At 37.2% G+C, this 23,389-nt stretch overlaps 1 protein-coding gene across 1 annotated transcript; it reads left to right on the top strand.

Moving 5' to 3' along the window:
- Positions 1-19,730: 19,730 nt before the first annotated feature.
- Positions 19,731-20,591, top strand: LOC110876612 (metalloendoproteinase 2-MMP). The gene has a single exon (XM_022124779.1). It carries the CDS (start codon positions 19,731-19,733, stop codon positions 20,589-20,591), a length of 861 nt encoding a protein of 286 aa, XP_021980471.1.
- Positions 20,592-23,389: the final 2,798 nt, after the last annotated feature.

The raw sequence follows: 23,389 nt of genomic DNA, 5'->3' as shown, positions 1-23,389 counted from the left end.
GCTTTCAAGGCGTGAAGACTTTGAAGATCCTCCGACATTGAAGACTTGAAAGGACATCAGAGTTTTGGTAACTCAAAGACCAAAGACCGTCGAAGTTCGAGACGAGTCTACAACTTTAGAAGATAAAGACAAAGCTACAGCCAAGGGGGAGTTTGTTGGTGCACTTGTGTCTGTACTTTGTCTGTATTCGGTCTGTATGTGAACGATGTCCTAAGTTAGTCTGTAAGTTGACCAAGTCAACTATCCTCCTAGTTTGACTTAGCCAATAACTTGTAATATGTATGTCTGTATCGAAGGATAGTCTCGAAGGATACTGTTGATCCTTCGAGGTGCTCGAAAGGTATGCTTCGAATGGTAGACCTCGAAGGATCATCCTTCGAGGTCCCTGCTCATCCTTCGAATGGAATGTACTCGATAGATGATCCTTCGGACCATCTATCGGATCCTTCGACCAGACATCATGGGCTGGGTATATATATACCCATGCCGTGTAGTGTGAAAGATAGATGCACACTTAGAGAGGCACACAGACAGACAGAAAGAGAGTTGAGAGCATTCTGTCCGAAACACACACACACACTTTGAGAGTTTGCAAACTGATTGTAAACATTGTGCTTGTAACCGGAAACTTTCTACGCATTAATACAAGTGGTGTTAATCGTTGAGTCTTGTGTGTTCTTGTGTTTGTTCTTGCATCATCCCGGTTTGCTCGCTAGCTTGGATTCCGCACTCGCTAGTGAGTTTGTATAACAAGGTTTAGGTTTGTTCTCGATCCTCCGAGAAAAGGGACCTACAAAAGTATCAGGACACGCGATGCTCATATAATGCCAAAACAGTCGCGTTGGTGGTAAATAACTAAACTTGCAGAGATATTTCGGTCTTTTTGGCGACATTTCTCACATTGGCGCTTCGCGAGGGAATACTCCCTCATCCATGGCGATGCGCCAACACCCTGTTTGACAAGAAAGTTGTTTTTTTTCCATCCAGTTTCTCTTGTGTGCTCGTTTCTTCTTCGTTCATTCTTGTTTAATCTCCATTTGCACACGTTCATCTACAAAATACAATAATATATAGTACATGCTAATAAAGACCAAAAACAACTCAAAAACTAACTAAAATCAATACAAAATACATGTATACATAGATGTATTTTGCGACACATCAAACATCCTCACACTTCAATATTTTTGGTCCCTAAAAAATATGCACTCGAATCATAATTAGGAAGTTAATATTTTTCGAATAATTCAATTACGTAACCCTTAGACATAATAACGTATAAACAAAGATGCCAACATATGTATCCATCTAAACTCAACCACCAACAAATCAAGCCCCCATTCATGTTTTATCTTTAAAGCTCATCTATATCATCTATCTACCTAATCACATCACAAGCGTTCAAAGAACAAGATAAACCATCTAGAAAAATAACTTTTATGTATCAAAAATTAAAACACAGATGATGAATAAATAAATGGATGATTATGAGCATTAGATAATTTTAAGTTGAACCCCACCTAGTGGTGCTTCCATCAAGCTGCAACTTGACTTGGTACATAGGCATTAGTCCCCTCTCGATTAAGCACATAAGTACTTCACCCAGTGGTGTTTCAACCAAACGGAAACTCAGTATATGACACTTAGGCTCAAATTAAATATTTAAATTTGCTCATTTGATGGAATTATGGAATTGTGAAGCGCCATTAATTTTCGAATTTATTTTCATAAAAAGAAAGTGACGTGCTATTCTGTGAAATTAATTTTTCTTACACAAAAGTTTTTAAATCTATAGTGACACCTATCACACTATTTTTGACAGTTTCAGCTTCACTATTTCTCCTAAAGTGCGAACCCACAAGACTTCATCCTAGAAAACTATCATTGCCGATTGGGCCTACCAACACATCCCAATACTAAATTCGTTTTCTATCTTTTATTTTCTTTTAAAAATAATATTCGACAACCAAAACGGAATATTACTTTCTTTTTTCATTTAATTGCAAGAAAATCAGTGACATTTTTTTCAAATTTTCATTTTTAAATAAAAATTACCTAAAAAATAAAATAGACACAAAATACAAACTTAAGACGACAGTCACCTATCCCCACACTTAAAACTTACATTTTCCACAATGTAGGATAGATCATAGAATACTACTAAAAAGGAAAATACCATGAATCAGAAGAGACTTAGCTGGTTAATATGGTAAGTTTAGTGCCGGTTGTGCATGTCTTCAATCTAACCATATGATCATATAGCATTTCCTCCGCGGCCGTATCTAAAATTCTTGTTAGGTGGCCTTTACATGTATATAATCTTTAGATCATCCGCTGCTTGAATGGAGACTCTGAACAAGTCTTTCGATCCAAACCTGCAAAAATAAGCTTAAATCAAGCCTAACACAGTTACACCAACTCAATCAAAGACTCGAAGAATAATTAAACCATACCAACTCATAAAGACTCGACCTAGACTACGATACTTAATAAAAGTAAAAACTCATTCAAATTACAGACTCAAAGAAAATAGGGAAGGGCACGTACCTCGAATCCAACAAACGCGTAAACGCTAAAATCAAAGTGAGCGAAAAGTTGTCCGAGAGTCAAAAAGGTGTCAAAGTAGGTATTAGGTGTGAACGGGATTAAATTATTTACCAAAAATCAAATTTTCCTGGAAGCAGACACTTGGTGTGTCGTGACGTAAAAGCACCCACCTCCTTGCGATATACGAGGAGGGTGTTTTTCCAAAACTCAAGCTCCCTCGCGCGTCGCGAGGGTGATGGCACCAGGTGCTGGTGACGTGCCAACATCACTTTTGCACAGAATGTTTTTTTATTGAAATTTTGCCTTAGAAAAATTTGTGAAGCATTCCCAAATTTTTCCAAATACCTCTAGAAACATGTTCCAACCATAAAATCATATGTATACTTACATGGAACTTCAAAGTTGATGCTTTTCCAAACCAAATAAGCTATGAATCCCTGCAAAACAAATTAAAAACAAAACATACAACATGAAAACCACAAATATACAAACTCTACATTTGGGTTATAGCCCGAGAATCTCCCATCAACTATCACTCAGTAGGATGATTGAGGCACGCAACCTCGACCTCATCTTTCTCAATCGATCTTCCTATATAAGGTTTCAAATGATGTCCATTCACCTTGAAGATCTCTCCATCCTTTCCTTTAATCGTCACACTCCCATACGAGAAAACCTCTTTTCCCACAAAGATCCTGACCAACGAGATTTCAACTTCCCGGGAAACAACCTCAAACTTGAATTATATAGAAGTACTTTATCCCCACACTTGAAGTCTTTATTCCCCTCCAATTTCCTATCATGCGACTCCTTCATACAAACCTTGTAATCATGGGTGTGTTCGTATGCATGATCTCTCAATTTCTCTAACTTGTGCAACTTAAGAAGCTGTTTATTATTCGCTAAAGAAATGTCAAGATTAACGATTTGTAATGCTCAATGAGCACGGTACTCTAACCCTACCAGGAGATGACACACCCTCCCATAGATCATCTTAAATGGCATGGAGTCGGTGAGTGTCTTATAAGTTGTGTGGAAAGCCCAAAGTGAGTCATCAAGCTTCTTAGCCCAAGAAAACCTATTAGCCCTACGGTCTTCTCAAGGATCCTCTTGATTTCCCTTTTGTTCACCTCTACTTGCCCACAATAGGCCTTACAACGTTGCAAATCCTTCTCCATTAATGAATTAGAAAACTGGGTGCCCTATCACTAACTAAGGCTTTTGGGGTACCGAAACGAGCAAAACAATTCCGTAGGAATCCCACTACAAATCTCGCCCTATTAGTAGGTGTAGGAAGTACCTCCACCCACTTAGACACACAATCAACGGCAAAGTATGTACTTATTCTCATGTGACATAAATGATCCCATGAAATTGATATCCCATACATTGATACTTGGATGCATGATGTTTAAGGGAATCTCATCCCGAGATGAGATGTTGCCAACCCTTTGGCACCTATCACAACTCTTAACATATGAAGCCGCGTCCCTAAAAAAGGTCGGCCAATAGAACGCGGAGACAAAAAAAATCCTAGCGGTCAAGAAAACTCCATGACGGCCTCTCGTAGGGCCTTCATGACAATGCTTAAGCACCTCTTCTGCTTCCTTACCACTCACCAACAAACTGTGAAAGCACCGGATCGATGACGAACATCAAACATTGCACTTGATTCATGACGTGAAACAACAAGAACAGGGTAGATGAAGAAGAAGATGCAAGAAAAGCTCATTCATTTCAATACAATCATCACAGATTACATACCAAACGAGTATACATCATCTTCTACAAGCTGGTTTAGATCACAAATATCTAAACCCTAGCTTTCTCTCACTAACACATAGTCTCCCTCTCTCTCTAGAATACACACAGTGATGGAGAATCAACAACTTGGGAGGGGTGCAAAAAGCTTCAAGAGTTGTCCTAATCTACACAATACACACATATATATAGTCTAGGGACTAAACCCGGACAAAACACATTGTCCGGGATACAAAACAATACAATAATCCGAAACACTAGAAAGTCGCCCGGAATGCCTTCAGCAATTGATAATCTTCATTATCATTGACTTTAACTTGGACTTCTGCTTTGGTCGACACAGAACTGATAAGCGATAGTTACCCGGCAGGAACTGCACTTACAGTCTCCCCCTTAACTGTTGCATCAGTTCTGTGTGGCATCGATAATCTTCAATCACCGGATACTGCACTTATAGACTCACCCTTGACTGATGATATCATGCATACTTTCAACTTTAGCTGAGACTTGATCTCTTAGGTAGAGCACACCTTCTAATTAAAGACTTGCCGACGATCACTTAAATGGCCGCTTTGAGAAACCCGAAGAATCCGACATCAAACACTGCAGATCCTCCCCCTCAAACTATTCCCGAATCAAGTTAACGCGAACCGACCTACAACCACATGTAAGAATATCGCTCGATACATTAATCTTCAAACTTAACCGGTAGAAGAGCGAAACGTCGGATTTCCAATGCCTAACATCAAAAACTTCAAATTCCGCAATGACATGAAGCTCAGTTCGATAAGTTAATAACAAACTGAACTTTGTAAAAGTACGTCCACCATCTTGATCAGAGTCTTCAACCGAGTGTTTGAAATCATTTCATCTCGAATCTTCAAGATCCAATCTCGTATCTTCACAAATCCACCAATTACCCGATGACTTTCATCTCTGATCTCCCCCTCAATGTAAGAACCCTTATTTCGAGAATCCGATCAGTCACCCACTTGGAAGAGTACCAAGAAGACTAATCTTCTCTACTCTAACCGGCATACAATAAAGGCATGACCTTCAACTAGTTGCCAAACGAACAATTTTCTTCATCACGTCAACACTTGATTGAACCTCGAACAATCTAGACAAAACTCAATCATACACTAGCTCTAACTTGCTTCATGTTATAAACACTTCGCCACCGGTAAGATTAACACTAAGTTAATCTCAAAGATAGTAAACATGAACTTGTTTCGATGTAGCACCACGAGCTTTTGGTTTACAAAGAAAATAGGAATTTCAAAATTTTTACTCCCCCTTTTTCTTTGTAAACAATACAAAAAATCCAAGCAAGTCTTATTCTCTTCACCTCCTCACTTGATCCGGACAACATAAGTACCATAAAACTTTTCGATAATCCGAAACCGACTTCAAGTTTCCAAACTACATCTGACTCTTTGTTAGTTATCCGGTACCCCAGGTAACCCGGAATAACTAGAATAAAACTCGGAACATGCACAACTCGAAACTTCCGAACAACACAAACTTCTAAATTTAGCTAAAATTCTGGTACCCCAGGTAACCCGGAATTCTAGAAAATCCGGAACTCGTAAAACCCGAAAGCTCTTGAAACCTTGGATCAGATCATCAGAACTGTATGTAAAATACAAAGGAATTCGAAACAAGCAAAGAAATAAAGGAAACTCTGAAGAAACCCGGGGACTGGTATCCGAAAGACTAATCTCGGACTAAAGAAGCTTGAACAGATTGATTTTGAACAAACTCGGACTCGCAGTCAAGAACAAAACTCGGACTCAAAAGCTGTGAATTCTGTTGTTGGTAAAGACTGCAGCTAAAGCTCGGAACTTTAACTAACAGATGTTAAAGTTCGGACTTCAAAGTTCGGATTTTAAACTTGGAACTTTGACTAACCTCAACAATACCAAGCTTTAGCTAAAATTCGGATTTTTTAAAGTGAGATTAAAAGTCGGACCTTGGAATAAACAGAAACAGTTTGAAAACTTGGACCAAAAGGCTGTGAATTCCGAAACCAAATCTCGGAACAACTTGGTCAACCTTTTAAAACTCGAAATCTGATAAAAAGCGGAACCAACATGTAGAACCTTGGAACCAATTTTAACCTTACTAAAACTCGGAAACACTTTGATAGAGAAAAAAATTTGGATCATGTAAGTAAGGAGAATTAAACTTGGACACTAAGAAGGCTAAAACTCGGACACAAAGGAATGCTAAAACTCGGACACAAAGGAAGCTAAAACTCGGACACAAAGAAATGCTAAACTCGGACACAATACCAAAGATCCACAAAACTCGGACCTAATTTTTCTTAAAACCCTGACAAAACTATATTATAAAAACTCAGACTATGTTATGGAAGTCAAAACTCGGACTTGGTCAAAAGCTCAGACTCAATTTTGGTAGTAAAAAAAAAAAAAGAAAACTCAGACTCAATTATAGTTTTCAAAACTCAGACTTAATTTGAAACTTAACAAAACAAGGAGATTCCACTAAAACTCGGAACTTACTTAAAAACTCGGAACTAATCAACAGCCTCAACAACAAAACTCGGATACAAACTTTTAACTAAACTCGGAATGCTGTTGTTTTAAAACTTGGACTGAGGACTCGGAGCTATAAAAGGTCAAGATGCAAACTCGGACCACTATCTAAAACCTAAAACTCGGACCCCTCATACCTAAAAAGGAAAAGTCGGAATAAGTTGATGAGAGTGTAAAACTCAGACAAGTTTTAATAACCAATCTCCGGACAATCTCCCCAGTGTGACTTCACACTGGTTCACCAAAGCACCGGAAACACAGACACAGAATGGAAACTCGGACGAGTAAAACACTTACAAAAATCCGGACAGAGCCTTTTTCAGATCAAAACCCTAGATCTACCAAAAACCCAGCAGTTCTCTCCAACACAGCTCGAATTTCTTCATATCTGGACCAAAATCTTCACGTCTTCAAGATGTTTGGCGGAAACAAACATCAAATCAAGAGCACTGGTGATTCGAAAGGCGGTTAGACCATTCCGAATCGGTAACCATGCTCTGATACCACTGTGAAAGAACCGGATCGATGACGAACATCAAGCATTGCACTTGATTCATGACGTGAAACAACAAGAACATGGTAGATGAAGAAGAAGATGCAAGACAAACTCATTCATTTCAATACAATCATCACAGATTACATACCAAACGAGTATACATCATCTTCTACAAGCTGGTTTAGATCACAAAGATCTAAACCCTAGCTTTCTCTCACTAACACATAGTCTCCCTCTCTCTCTAGAATACACACAGTGATGGAGAATCAACAACTTGGGAGGGGTGCACAAAGCTTCAAGAGTTGCCCTAATCTACACAATACACACATATATATAGGCTAGGGACTAAACCCGGACAAAACACATTGTCCGGGATACAAAACTATACAATAATCCGAAACACTAGAAAGTCGTCCAGAATGCCTTCAGCAATTGATAATCTTCATTATCATTGACTTTAACTTGGACTTCTGCTTTGGTCGACACAGAATTGATAAGCGACAGTTACCCGGCAGGAACTGCACTTACAAGGAGGATGGTTGGGTAGTGGTGAGGGTGGGCCCCACTTAAATCATTTAGGAGGAGGATTTGTTTTGTATCCCGGACAATGTGAAAGCACCGGATCGATGACGAACATCAAACATTGCACTTGATTCGTGACGTGAAACAACAAGAACAGGGTAGATGAAGAAGAAGAAGATGCAAGACAAACTCATTCATTTCAATACAATCATCACAGATTACATACCAAACGAGTATACATCATCTTCTACAAGCTGGTTTAGATCACAAAGATCTAAACCCTAGCTTTCTCTCACTAACACATATTCTCCCTCTCTCTCTAGAATACACACAGTGATGGAGAATCAACAACTTGGGAGGGGTGCACAAAGCTTCAAGAGTTGCCCTAATCTACACAATACACACATATATATAGGCTAGGGACTAAACCCGGACAAAACACATTGTCCGGGATACAAAACAATACAATAATCCGAAACACTAGAAAGTCGTCCGGAATGCCTTCAGCAATTGATAATCTTCATTATCATTGACTTTAACTTGGACTTCTGCTTTGGTCGACACAGAACTGATAAGCGACAGTTACTCGACAGGAACTGCACTTACAGAAACCACTTGGTCCACGTCAATCCTAAAAAGATGAGGGTCACCCCAAAGGTAGTGTTTCATGTCCACGAAGAATTTCATCTTTTGTTGGTACGTTTTGTCGTTCCTTAGGAAACCATATGAAACAAAGTTCGCGAAATCAGTGAACCAAGGTAACTCATGCCCCCCCCCTCTCTCTCTGCCACCACACACAAAAACTCATGGGGAAAGGTATCCACAATCACACTACTCTCTCTTTGTACCTCCCAACTTCTCTAACCTAGATAAATGATCAGCAACTACATTCACAGCACCACTCTTTTATCTCAACTTGATAATAAACTCAGAAAGAAGTAACACTCATTGAATTAGTCGCGGCTTCGCATCCTTTTTATTGAACAAGTACTTCAATGTTGTGTTATGGAATAAAATGATGTTCTTAGAAAGAATAAGATAGGCCAGAACTTATCAAAAGCATAAACCACCACCACGAGCTATTTCTCAGTGGTAGTGTAGTTCTCCTGAGCATCATTAAGAGTGTTATTAGCGTAGTAAATCAGCTGGAAATGCTTATTGTGTCTCTGTCCTAAGAGGGCCTCAACTATGAAATCATTCGCATCACACATGAGATCAAAGGGCAAGCTCCAGTCGGGAGCACAAGAATCGGGGCGCTAACTAACTTCTCCTTCAAAGTATCAAACGCCCTCATACACTCCGCATTCAAATCTAACACGACATCCTTCTCAAGGAGTTGCGTCATAGGTCGCACAATCTTAGAAAAATCCTTTATGAATCTACGATAAAAACCCGTGTGAATTAAGAAGCTCCAAACAAACTTGACAGAAGTAGCGCTGGTAACTGAGTACTGGTCACAATTTTGGCTCTATCTACTTCTATACTAGCTAATGAAATCTTATGCCCTAACACTATGCCCTACTTCACCATGAAGTGGCATTTTTCCTAATTCAACTTCAGCCTGTCTCCTCACATCTAGGTAACATCCTCTCTGGATTGGCTAAACAATGATCAAAAGAGCTCCCAAACACCGAAAAATCATCCATTAACACCTCCATGGAGCTCTCAATCATATCATGAAAAATCGCCACCATACATCTCTGAAAAGTAGCAGGAACGTTACATATTCCACAAGGCATGTGACAATACGCAATATTCCCATAAGAATATGCAAGGTGGTTTTCTCCTGATCCTCCTCTGGTGTAATGGGGATATGGAAATAACCGGAGAATCGGTCAAGAAAGCAATAGAACTGCTATCCGGATAACTGCTCGAGCATCTGAGCACTGAAGGGAAGAGGAAGGTGATCCTTCCTTATGGCATTGTTCAGCCTTGTCACACCTCGACCTGCAGAAGAATGATACGGGGCATGATGATTGTCCATAGCTCATGACAACTAACCATTGTTACAATATATAAAGCACATCCATTTAATTTGTTACATAACATATAATAACCAAAATTGTTCATACATTGTTCAAAAATATAACATAATATAAGATTTCAATTTATTTTCCTAAGGCCCATGCTATGTATCCTCATCATCCTGATCATCAACCTTGGTTACCTACATCACGTTAGAAAATATATTTTTGGGTCAACAAATATAATGGTGAGCAATTTCCTCATTTTACAGAAAAATAATTATATATTTACTTTTAGGAAAATAGTTTTAACATGCTTTTCAAGGTTAGTATGAAGATTGTCTCATATCAACAACATAGCCAACATATCCATATATACCAAACAAGAATGCACAATCAGTTAGCTAGCAATACGAAACAAACTAGATATAAGACTCAAGACTATAGCGTGCATTAGTCTCAAGCCCCGAAGAGCGAGTCTAATACTGGTGGTGATACTAGGCTACAACCCATGGCCATGGGGAGCCTAGACAGCCATGGATCCACATAACAAGATAGCATGTAATAGACTAACATGACATAACATATAAAATAAAAGTTAACACATATAGACATCTATATATTAACACGTTGAACATAGCATGCCAAAGGTAAAATAAATCAAATATTTGTATAACATGATGCACCCAAAAGTTTATGAAATTAAAAGGGGAAAATGGAAAAGATTACTCACTGGTTGCATTTATATTGTCTTGGTTAACCGCATGGAAAAATTGGAAAGAAAACTCAACTAGCGAAAGTGTTACCTTAAAATATACTACACCAACAAAAATAAATTAACTATATATAAAAAACAATAACTATATATAAAACGTTAACTATATGGCTTTTTAAGTATTTTATTTTGGACACCAAATTATTGTTGATGTCAAATTAATCAGTATCACAAGCCCAATTTTATAATCCGCCAATTTAAAGACTAATCACATCTAGCAAAGTTTATTTTTATTATACACAAAATTGTAGTTAGAGTAAACTGCCATTTTGGTCCCTGTGGTTTGGCCAGTTTTGTCACTTTAATCCAAATCTCAAACTTATTACATCCAGGGCCCTGTGGTTTGGTTTTTGTTGCCATTTTGGTCCAAATTTCAAATTTGACCAGATTTTCCATTAATGACCTGCTATTTTGTCTTTACCCTCAGGGGCATTTTGGTCATTTTAGATTTATTATCTCTTTATAATAACTCATTTATAATAAAACCCTTAGATCATCATCTTCAACTTCATCTCAGACATCTCTCTCTCTCTCTCTCAACATAAAATCTGCTCTCTCTCTAAAATACCACCACCACACCACCACCACCCCCACCACCGCATCATCCCCACCACCACCATCCCACTGCCGCCAACACCACCATCTCTCTCTTCTCTCTCTCCTCTGCGCACACACACTCTCTTTCTCTCTCCAAACACCCATCTCCAAACTCTGCTCTCTCTCTCTCTCTAAAATACCACCACCCCCACCAGTCACCACCGCATCATCCCCACCACCACCATCCCACTGCCGCCAACACCACCCACAAACTTAAAAAACAAACCCACAAACAAAATCAAATCTTGATCAAAACCCAATAACCGTATCCAAATTACAAACAAGCCCGCTAAATCAAATCGAAATCAGATCAAAATTTATAGTCAAGTTTCAAACAAACCCCACAAGCAATTACAGCCACAAATCAACTATACAAAAATTAAGCAAGAAATAAAATTAAACAGAAACCTGTAGAAGCAGATAGTGTGGCTGCATAGGCGGTTCAAGGCGCCGGCGGTGGTGCTGTCGTGGCGGGGCGGCGGCGGACGGTGGTGCTCTGGCTGCACAAATAAGTTTTGGGATCCTGACCTCAGGCTCAACATATCTGCTTCTTTTTTCAGGAGGGGATTTGACGGAGGAAGATAAGCGACGAAAGGGGGGTCACCTTTCTCCCACCGCTCTCTCTCTCTCTCCTCGTACCTGACCACCGCCACCTGACCACCTCCACTAAATCAAATCGGCTCCCCCTTCTCCCACCGCTCTCTCTCTCTCTCCTCGTACTCTCTCTCTCCGTCAATCTCTTTCTCTCTACTCGTCTCTCTCTTCTTCGATCTCCCAACCGACACCACCCACCACAGTTGGATGGTGGTTGTTGGGGTTTTGAGAGGATCGTGGTGTTGGTGGTTGTCCAGAGGTGGCGGCGTGGTGGTGGTCGGAGACGGTAGGAAAATGGAGGTGGTGATGAATTTGGGGGTTAGGGTTTTGGAAAGTGGAGGGGGCGACGGTTGGGAGAGAGTGTTATTGAGAGAGAGAAGAGAGAGAGTCAGTCTTTAGAGAGAGAGAGAGAATGCAGATACTTTATAGATGTGTATTTTAGGTTTTTTTTATTTCTTATAATAACTTATAAATAGAAAAAGATTTAATTAATATTTAGTTATAATAATTCTAAAATGACAAAAATACCCCTGAGGGTAAGGACAAAAGAGGGGGTTTTAATTTGGGGATTCTGGTCAAATTTCACTTTTGGACTAAAATGGCAACAAAATGCAAACCACAGGACCCTGGATGTAATAAGTTTGAGATTTGGACTAAAGTGGCAAAACTGGCCAAACCACAGGGACCAAAATGGCAGTTTACTCTTGTAGTTATCAATATAACAAAATTTAGGTTATCACATCTCCAAAATTATTTGTTTAGCCCAAAACTATTTGTTAGTCCGTCACTGTACGAATAGGCTAGATAGGGGTGTCAATATTGTATAGTTTAGAGTATGCGCTCCAATGTCTATAAATAGGATGTCATGTGTTCATAGTTGATAAGTTTTGAAAACTTTTAGGAACGGCTGGAGAGACCTCGGATTTCTCTCCGGCTTGTAAAATGATATATGCTCTTTTGGTATTAATGGAAGCTTTCTACTTTTGATTCTTCTTACAAGATTCTATCGTATTAGCTTTATCTTATTCAAACTTTCATCTAAATCCACTGATCTAGAACTTTCAATTGGTATCACAGCTACGGTACCGATTCAATCAATCTAACAGTTGATTGAATCAGCTACGCTCATGATTATAGGTTTTTAGACGTAAAACATCAAATTGAAGGTCAATCCACGAATGAAAAGTCAAATTGAAGCCATATGATTGATCAGAAATGATTTTCGACCATGTCTATGGAAGAATCATCATCAAATTCGAAGAAATAATGAGTTTGGATAAAAAAAATGAACATCAGCGTTCGAACGGACGTGTGCCATATTCGTGTGCAAGATCCGCACGAACAAGTCCTGATCTGTTTGAAAAATTTTATTCATCCGCACGAACCAGTCAGTCATTCACAAGAATCAACTTTCATCCGCACGAATCAGCAGTTATTCGCACGAACCAACAGTCATTCGTGCGAACTAGCTTCATTCGTTCCAAATCATATTTTCATCCACACGAATAAACATGTCTCATCCGCGCGATTGGGTCAAAATGAGTCACAAGAACTAGCTTCATTCGTTCCAAATCATTTTTTCATCGTGACAACGAGACGAGTGTCCAGAAAAAAGTTTGGTGATAATTTTTTTTTTTTTTGAGATTTTAACATAAAATACAGGTTGTTCGGGGACATCGTCGGAGACTTCGGAGAAAGATTTAAGTTTTTAAATTTTTTTTGAATATATACTTATTTATATGTTTTTCTCCGCTCAAAAATTGTCCTTTTTTTCTCTTATAAGTTTTAAAATTTAAGGTTTCAAAAATTTTTGAATATATGATTGCGATATGTTTGTTTTAATCTATTTATATACAATACCTTCATGAGCCGAGCCGAACCGAGGGACCTTTGCTCGTGCCTGGCTCGTTTATAAACCGAACCGAGCGGAGCGGCTCATTTAAAACCGTGCCTCAAATCAAGCGAGCATTTTTCTAGTAGTAAATATTCCGAGCGAGCGTCGAGCGAAGTTGGAGCGATTTGGACAACCGTGTCGCCCAATTTAAATTTGCTGAGAAAGATAGTGACAATGTTTGGTCTCAAATTTTTGTATCTTTAAAAACATACACATCTTGGCGTGATTGGACTAATACGTATAAATATAGTTGTAAATGTCTATTAGCGGACCAAAATCTAATAGAGTGGTATATATAAAACTAAAAATTTAATTTATATTCAAGTATATATGTATGTGTAATGTGTGTATATATATAGGTGTATGTGTATATATGTGTAATTTATATTCGTGTGTATATACATATATATATATATATATAGAATTGCGCTAAATTAAGAACCACCTCCAGTTGTAAGAACCATGAGAACTACTTGATCCGGGGCGAGTTGGACCAATTTTTTTTCATAAACGTAGATGCGTGTATTATAAACACATTTGTAAAAAAAAATTCAAAAAAAAATGTCGTGTATGTAGTTTTGAGCACCACAAGTTTGTGTTTACGGGTACCGGAAAATTTCCGGTTTAATTTACGATACCCGTAAACACAAACTTGTGGTGCTCAAAACTACACACACGATATTTTTTTTTTTTTGAATTTTTTTACAAATGTGTTTATAATACACACGTCTACGTTTATGAAAAAAAATTTGGTCCACCTCGCCTCGTACGGTGTAGTTCTCACGGTTCTTACAACTCGAGGTGGTTCTCATTTTAGCAGTCCCCTATATATATGTGTATATATATATATATATATATATATATATATATGTATATATATGTATTAAATCTAGGAAGCAATAAGAACGCGGCATGTGACATTGAAGGATTTTAACTAAAAGGGCAATTGTGTAATTTGAATATTATTTTAATAATGGATTATATTATTAGGATAACTAATTAACCAGAAAATTATGGAAACTAAATATCCCATTTAATTCAAGTTCACAGTTTCAATTTAAATCATACAAGCCATACAATATATTCACAGGAATTCGTAAATCTCGTCTTTCACAACATCTTTACCAGCAATGATTTTTGATGAGGATTTCTTTTTTTCTTGACATTGTGTTTTACCAGTAGACAGACTAATACCATTGTGTTTTAATTAATTGAAATCATACAATCCATACAATGATTTTTGCTGGAGGATTTCTTGATTTATTGACATTGTGTTTTACCAGCAAACAGACTAATACCATTGAGTATTAAACTTGATTTTTTGTTGATTTGCTGGAAGAATTCGTAACATTGTGTTTTCCCAGCAAACATACTAATACCATTGTGTATTAAACTTGATTTTTTGTTTGATTTGCTGGAGGATTTCTTGACATTGTGTTTTACATCTACTATCTAGCATATTTGTATCCATTTCAAACAAACAATTTAGATCATTTATGTTAAAATACATACTCAGTTTGCCCCACAACCATAAAAAAGGAATCCAAACAAAGAAATATAACATAAAACACATTACTTTGAACATAACATCCAGAGAAAAATAAAAAAATAACAACCACACCAATCAATGTCTTCGTCTTCAACACAACCCAGTGTCTTCGTCTTCAACACACTTTCATCATCAACTTTAAAATGGTAAAACAGATTAACCTTAAAATGGTAAAACACATCAACCTTAAAACACACTATCATCATCAACATATTCAGGTGTCATTGTAGAACACACTGTCATCATCAACCTTAAAATGGTAAAACACATCAACCTTATAATGGTAAAACACATCAACCTTAAAACATACAACGAAGATAGGAAAGTGAATCAGGTAACCTAACCTGGAGTTAAATGAGACTGAACTAGATTTGAAAAGGGCTCGCTGGAACCCTTGACTCATCGTCGGCGGCGGCGTCACGCCAGCCGCTCCTCTCTGCCGCAAGCCTCCTTCACCACTGCTGAACATCACGTCACGAACAACCCCCCAACACCTCTCCCCTACCCCCTTCTGGTCGCTGAGCACCACCACCACAGCGTCATCCTGCGCCGCCACCTAACCCCACAAAACCCCTCCTCCACTTCGTGTTGCGGCCATCACCGTTTTGAGGTTTTTGGAGGTTGGTTTAGTGAGAGGGGGGAATCGCATGAATTTAGGGATTGGTTATTGATATGGCAGTTTCTTGACTGATTTAAAACATGTCCAATTACCAAAATACCCTTACTATATTAAAAGTCTCTAATTATATAACACAGATATTACGAAAATGCCATTCCTACACTTTCTAGGAAAAACACACTTTCCACAGGATCCCTACTCTATATGTGTATACATGTTCATATATGTATGTGTATATGTATATGTATATATATACGAATTAAAAATAATTATTCAAGCTGAACCGAGTCAAGCAGATCTTTGCTCATGCTTGGCTTGTTTACAAACCGAACCGAGCAGAGTGGCTCGTTTACAATCGAGCGTCAAATCGAACGAGTATTTTCTGAGCAGTTTCCGAACGAGCGTCGAGCGAGCGAAGAGCGACGAGCGATTTGAACGGCTCTAAATGAGGAATTAGATGTAAAAGGGGTTTTATAAAAGAGAGTTAACATAAAAAAATGATTTTAATTAAATTATATATTTGAAGATGAGAAAGTAATCAAAGTATTAATCCTCTAACAATCCACAAATATCCAAGTTGTATTTTAAACCTACAAAATTTATTTTTCCACTTCCTTTCATTTGATGTATCTTCCCTTTATAGCATATACTTATTTATATGTTTTTCCCCACTCAAAAATTGTCCTTTTTTCTATTATAAATTTTAAAATTTAAGGTTTTAAATTTTTTTTGAATATGTGGTTATGATGTGTTTATTTTAATCTATTGATATATGATACGTTCACGAGCCGAGCAGAACTAAGCAAACCTTTACTCGTGTCTGACTCGTTTACAAATCGAACCGAGCCGGAGCGGCTCATTTAAAACCGACCCTCAAATCAAGCGAGCATTTTTCGAGCAGTAAATATTCCGAGCAAACGTCGAGCGAAGTTTGAGCGATTTGGACAACCATGTTGCCCGATTTAAATTTCCTGAGAGAGATAGTGACAATGTTTGGTATCAAGTTTTTATGTCTTTAAAAACATACACATTTCGTGGCATAATATTTTTCTTATGAATTACAATGTTGTGACCGACGAGGTGATGATCATATTGCACGAACAATTATGTTGAGAGCAGGAGACGATCAACTTAGGGTAACGACATGAAACATTGACGCGATTAGCAGCTCGTCTTTTATCGGTTTAGGGTTTAACTTTTAGAATTGATATTAATTTTTTTATTGGCGTGGTTGGGCTAATACGTATAGATATAGTTGTAAATGTGTATTAACAGACCAAAATATAATAAAGTGGTATATATAAAACTATAAATTTAATTTATATTCAAGTATATATGTATGTGTAATGTGTAATGTGTGTAAATATATAGGTGTGTGTATATGTATAATTTATATTTGTATATATATATATATGTGTATATACATGTTTTTTGGGTAAAGGTTACCCGGGTAAATTCATTTCACAACAAAAAAAAGATAAGTACAAGTGGATAGGCTGATTTGCCCACCAGTTCATATATACGACATGCCGTATATATGCTAAACAAAGAGAAACAACCAAAACCCCAATAAAAGAAAAAAATACATACTAGCTAACTAGTGTAACTAATCTGCACATATATATATACTAATTAAAAATAATAATTCGAGACGAACCGAGCCGAGCGAACCTTTGCTCATGCTTAGCTCGTTTACAAACTAAACAGAGCAGAGCAGAGTAGCTCGTTTACAACCGAGCGTCAAATCGAAGGAGTATTTTCATAGCAGTTTCCGAACGAGCGTCGAGCGTCGAGCGGCGAGCGATTTGAATGGCCCTAGACATGAACGAGGAATTAGATGTAAGCGAGGTTTTATAAAAGGGAGTTAACTTAAAATACGATTTTAACAAAATTGTATATTTGAAGATGAGAAACCTCTAACAATCCACAAATATCCAAGTTGTATTTTAAACCTACAAAATTTATTTTTTCACCCCTTTCATTTGGATGTATCTTCCTTTTATAGCATATACTTATTTATATGTTTTTCCCCGCTCAAAAATTGTCCTTTATTTTTCTTTTTTAGATTTTAAAATTTAAGGTTCTAAAAATTTTTGAATATGTGGTTATGATATGTTTATTTTAAACAATTGATATATGATACGTTCACGAACCGAACCCAACCGAGTGGACCTTTGCTCGTGCTTGACTCGTTTACAAACCCAACTGAGCAGAGCGGCTCATTTAAAATCGAGACTCAAATCAAGAAAGCATTTTTTGAGCAGTAAATATTCCGAGCAAGCGTCGAGCGAAGTTCGAGCGATTTGAACAACCGTGTCATCCGATTTAAATTTGCTAAGAGATATAGTGACAATGTTTCATCTCAAGCTTTTATGTCTTTAAAACATACACATTTCATGGCATAAAATTTTTCTTATGAATTACAATGTTGTGGCCGAAGAGGCGATGATCATATTGCACGAACAATTACGTTGAGAGCAGGAGACGATCAACTTAGGGTAACGACATGAAACATTGAGGTGATGGGCATCGGTCGTTTATCGGTTTAGGGTTTAACTTTTAGAATTGATATTAATTTTTTATTGGCGTGGTTGCGCTAATACGTATAGATATAGTTGTAAACGTGTATTAGGGGACCAAAATTTAATAGAGTGGTATATATAAACTATAATTTAATTTATATTCAAGTATATATGTATGTGTAATGTGTGTATATATATAGGTGTATGTGTATATATATGTTTATATGTGTATGTGTATATGTATATATATACTAATAAAAATAATAATTCGAGCCGAGTGGATCTTTGCTCATGCTTGGCTCGTTTATAAACCGAATCGAGCAGATCGGCTCGTTTACAACCTAGCGTCAAATCGAACAAGTATTTGCCGAGCAATTTCCAAACGAGCAACAAGCGGCTGACAATTTGAACGACCCTAGACATGAACGAGGAATTAGATGTAAGAGGGGTTTTATAAAAGAGAGTTAAATTTAATTAAATTATATATTTGAAGATGAGAAAATATTAATCCTCTAACAATCCACAAACTCTGTGTATCCAAGTTGTATTTTAAACCTACAAATTTTATTTTTTCACCCCCTTTAATTTAGTTATATCTTCCCTTCATTGCATATACTTTTTATATGTTTTTCCCCACTCAAAAATTGTCCTTTTTTTCTCTTATAAGTTTTAAAATTTAAGGTTTTAAAAATTTCTGAGGTTATGTTGTGTTTACTTTAATCTGTTGATATTTGGTACGTTCATATTTGGTTTTTGTTGCGACTTGCTCATTTATATCAATGTTATTTTTTTACGGTTTCATATTATTATATAAGTTTTCGAATATCATCAACGGGCCTGCCATAACAATGGCAGGTTTGGTTTCGAAATCTAGGTTTCGTTTTTTTATATAAAGTTATATAAAGTTACGTATGTTGTCAATGTTCGTTCAACGCGCAGGTTTACGACGACGTTTCAAGGTCTTTTTTTTTAAGTTTAAACCCTAGCCACACCGGGTCCCAATACCGGTAGAATATAAAGACCTACACTAACAAGTTGTTACGTAAGGTTTTTTTTAAAGGTAAATTTGAATTACTGACGAATTACCGAGGTATTATCGTGCCACCAATAGAACCATCCGACTATATCCATCACTACACGATACGTAAGTTTTTAACAAGAGTTTATCTTTTAAATTATAGTTAGTCTTCCTTAATGCATTGATGGACTTAAAAATCTAATTAAGTGGAGGAAGACTTTTGAGCGTACTTGACATGTATTTTCCTCATTACCACTAGTATAAATAGGCCTAGTAACTTGAATTTTTAATCAAAACAACAAACAAATCCAATAATGGCATCCAAACTTACTTTTTTATGTGTCTTGTTCTTTGTCTTCTCTCTTAGCAAGGGTAATGAAACTATCAAACGCCTTCAGGGTAGTCAAAAGGGTAGCAAAGTGCAAGGCCTCCATAACCTCAAACTGTACCTTGCCCGATTCGGTTACCTAAATTACCAACATACCCCTAACCATGTCAACTCTAATGAAAATGATGAGTTTGATGAAGAGCTTGAGGCTGCCCTAGAAGATTATCAAAATTTTCACCATCTCAATCCCACGGGCATGCTAGATGAACCCACAGTTTCACAAATGCTCATGCCTCGTTGTGGAGTACCAGATAAGAAAATTAGTAACAATCACGAGTCAAAACTGTTGCATATCGTGTCTCATTATACGTTCTTCCCAAATAGTCCTAGATGGGGTAAAAACCGCCTCACCTATGCATTCAACTCGAATTATCCGAGCATCTATATATCTCCTGTTGAGCGTGCCTTCAACAGATGGGCTAATGCTACACAATACTTCACATTTTCTAGAGTTTCTAATGTTGCGACTGCTGATTTAAAGGTAAGTTGGGAAAGAGGAGACCATGGAGATGGGTATCCATTTACTGGGGGGGTACTGGCACATGCTTTTTCGCCATCAGATGGGAGGTTTCACTATAACGCGGATCAAAGTTGGTCTATTGGAGCAAGACAAAATTCTTTCGATGTAGAAACCGTGGCACTGCATGAAATAGGACATCTACTAGGTTTGGGACATAGTCAGTTTCAAAACGCTATAATGTGGAGTGCCATCTCGAGTGGAGCAGTAAAGGGTTTAGCTTCAGATGATATCCAAGGCATTAAAGCTTTATATGGATATAAAAAATAATTACTTAATAGTATATATACATATGTGTGTACGTATATGTATCCAACTTTGAATACTTATATATTATATATCAATAAACTGTCTGAAATGACAATACGTGTTATGCAATAAATATATTTATATGAAATATGACTATCACATGTTTTTATATCATCTTGATCTAGCTATAGTCGTTTTCTTTATGTTATTAGATGATTCATACAATATTCATGGTTGTTAAAGCCACCTTGCTTGCTTCTATAGATATAAAAGTAGCTGGTTTACATAACAAAGGTCACCTTCATTTGCACCCCAAATTCCATGAACGTTGAAGATGACCTTCATAGCATAGCCCGTACTGTAAAATTCGTGTTAGACAACATGGGACATCGATGTCCAGCTGTTACCCAGGAACCATTACTCGGTTCTCCGTTTTATTACCCATTGAGCGGTTCCGTTTTCTTCGACTATAGGTGAGTGGTGAATGAGGACTTTGATCCAGATCTTCGGATCATTAGGATCAAACAACAGCTTACGTTTGGTCACAGGTTATGATCTTTGCGGTGGCAGTAGCAGTCTCCTATGTGATACCAATTCAAGTCCAAAAATGTGATACCAATCAAGTTGAAATTAATTCGATAAACACACAATATTTGGATACGTGTTTAGTTTCACCCTACAATAATATATGTCTCATTCAAACGTATAATATCAGTTATACAACATGATATCAGTTATATATTTGTATTTTAATCCTTACTTGCTAAACAAGAAACAATTAAAATAGGAAATGATAGCTGTTAGAAGAATTATAATTATAAGCTAGATATAATATGACTTATATTAGGTTAATATGTAACATTATTATTAGTATCTATAATATATAGATAATATAGATATGGGCGGTTATCAAAACCTGTCATCATGTATATATACATTATTGTATCATTCCTGCAGAAATTACCAATTCGAATACGAACATTTATATCAGTAAAACCCTAATCTGCAAACCTGATCTAACAAAGTGGTATCAGAGCCACATCGATCCAGAATTCATTAAACTAAATCTCAAAATTCATCTGCATATTCAATCGACATGACGACAACAAATGGAGGGATTCAAACTCAAATCCCTAAACTGTCGGGACAAAATTACTTCCACTGGCACATTCAAATGAAAGTGTTATTGGAATCTCAAGATCTATGGACAATTATAGAAGAAGGATATAGAGAACCCGCCGCCGGTGCATTAGAAAGTGATCGAAACAATCACAAAGAAATCGTTAAGAAAGACAAGAAAGCATTGAACATCATGTTTCAAGCGGTCAATGACACAATATTTGAACGAATTGCAACAAGCAAAACTTCAAAGGAGGCTTGGGACACTCTGCACAAGGCTTACCGGGGAGAACACAGAGTCAAGACGGTAAAACTCCAAACTTTACGATGTGAATTCGATGCATTAAGAATGAAAGATAGCGAAACAATAGAAGAATACGTCAATAGAACGACAGTGATAGTAAATCAATTACGTTTAAATGAAGAGAACATCACTGAACAACGAATCATTGAGAAATTACTTCGAAGTTTAACGAGAAAGTATGAAGCGGTAGTCATAGCAATAGAGGAATCCAAAGATCTGTCAGCCCTATCTACTGAAGAATTATTAGGAATATTGCAATCACATGAATTGAGACTTAAACAATATGATGATATACCCCAATGGAACAAGCCTTTCAAATACAAAACACAAGTCAGGATCGGTCAAGACCCTTTAGATCAGAAAATTACGGTAGAGGAAGAAGTAGGGGAAGAGGTAGAAATTATGGACAAATACGATGCTATAACTGTCAAAAACTGGGGCACACGGCTCGTTTTTGTCAGAAAAAGGATGAGGATGATAAGAATAACAGTGTTTTAATGGATGAAGAAGACAATGATGAAGGAAAGACAAAACGTTGTTCATGATTTTCAATGTGGAAGAGATCACCAAAGAAGATTGCTGGTATTTAGACGGTGGGTGTAGCAATCACATGACCGGAAATAAGATGTTATTTACTACTCTAAACGAGTCAGAAAGAAGGAAAGTTAGAACCGGTGATAATAAGAGATTAGAAGTGGTAGGAAGTGGTGATGTAACAATCAAAGTGAGAGGTGTAGAGAAGAAGGTACCCAATGTTTTCTATGTAGAAGGGTTAAAACATAACCTTTTGAGCGTCGGTCAACTTGTGCAAAAAGGTTATGAAGTGAATTTTCATAATCGCTCATGTGATATCAAAGATCCAACAGGAAAGTGTATAGGAAATATTAAGATGACCGGTAATAAGATGTTCCCATTGAACCTGAACCATGATGTCATTCCCCGAGTATATAATATGATGATTCAAGAGCCTTCACTGTTGTGGCATAAACGATACGGGCATATCAATTTTGAAACACTTCATAATATGGGAACGAAGGAAGTAGTAACAGGATTGCCTAAGATAAACTCCAAGGCTTCTCAAAGTACCTGTGAAGGATGCCTGTTCGGAAAACATGCCAGAAAATTTATTCAGAAACAAACCACATGGCATGCAGACAAGCCTCTACAACTAGTGCATTCACACATATGTGGCCCAATGAGAACTATTTCTATTGGAGGTTGTAAATACTTTATAACCTTTATAGATGATTTCTCGAGAAAAACTTGGGTTTATTTCTTAAAGCTAAAATCTGATGCTTTAGTTATTTTAAGATATTCAAAAGTTTAGTAGAAAATCAAGCTAATTGCAAGATAAAAGGATTGCACATTGATAGAGGAGGAGAGTATTGCAGTCATG

This window comes from Helianthus annuus, chromosome 9 (genome assembly GCF_002127325.2).
Source record: "Helianthus annuus cultivar XRQ/B chromosome 9, HanXRQr2.0-SUNRISE, whole genome shotgun sequence".
In the NCBI taxonomy this organism is placed as follows: domain Eukaryota; kingdom Viridiplantae; phylum Streptophyta; class Magnoliopsida; order Asterales; family Asteraceae; genus Helianthus; species Helianthus annuus.
This window is presented reverse-complemented; position numbering and strand designations above follow the sequence as displayed.

What these genes read in the sequence shown, in the direction of transcription:
- LOC110876612 (XM_022124779.1), top strand. Translation starts at nt 19,731, where the DNA reads ATGGCATCCAAACTTACTTTTTTATGTGTCTTGTTCTTTGTCTTCTCT.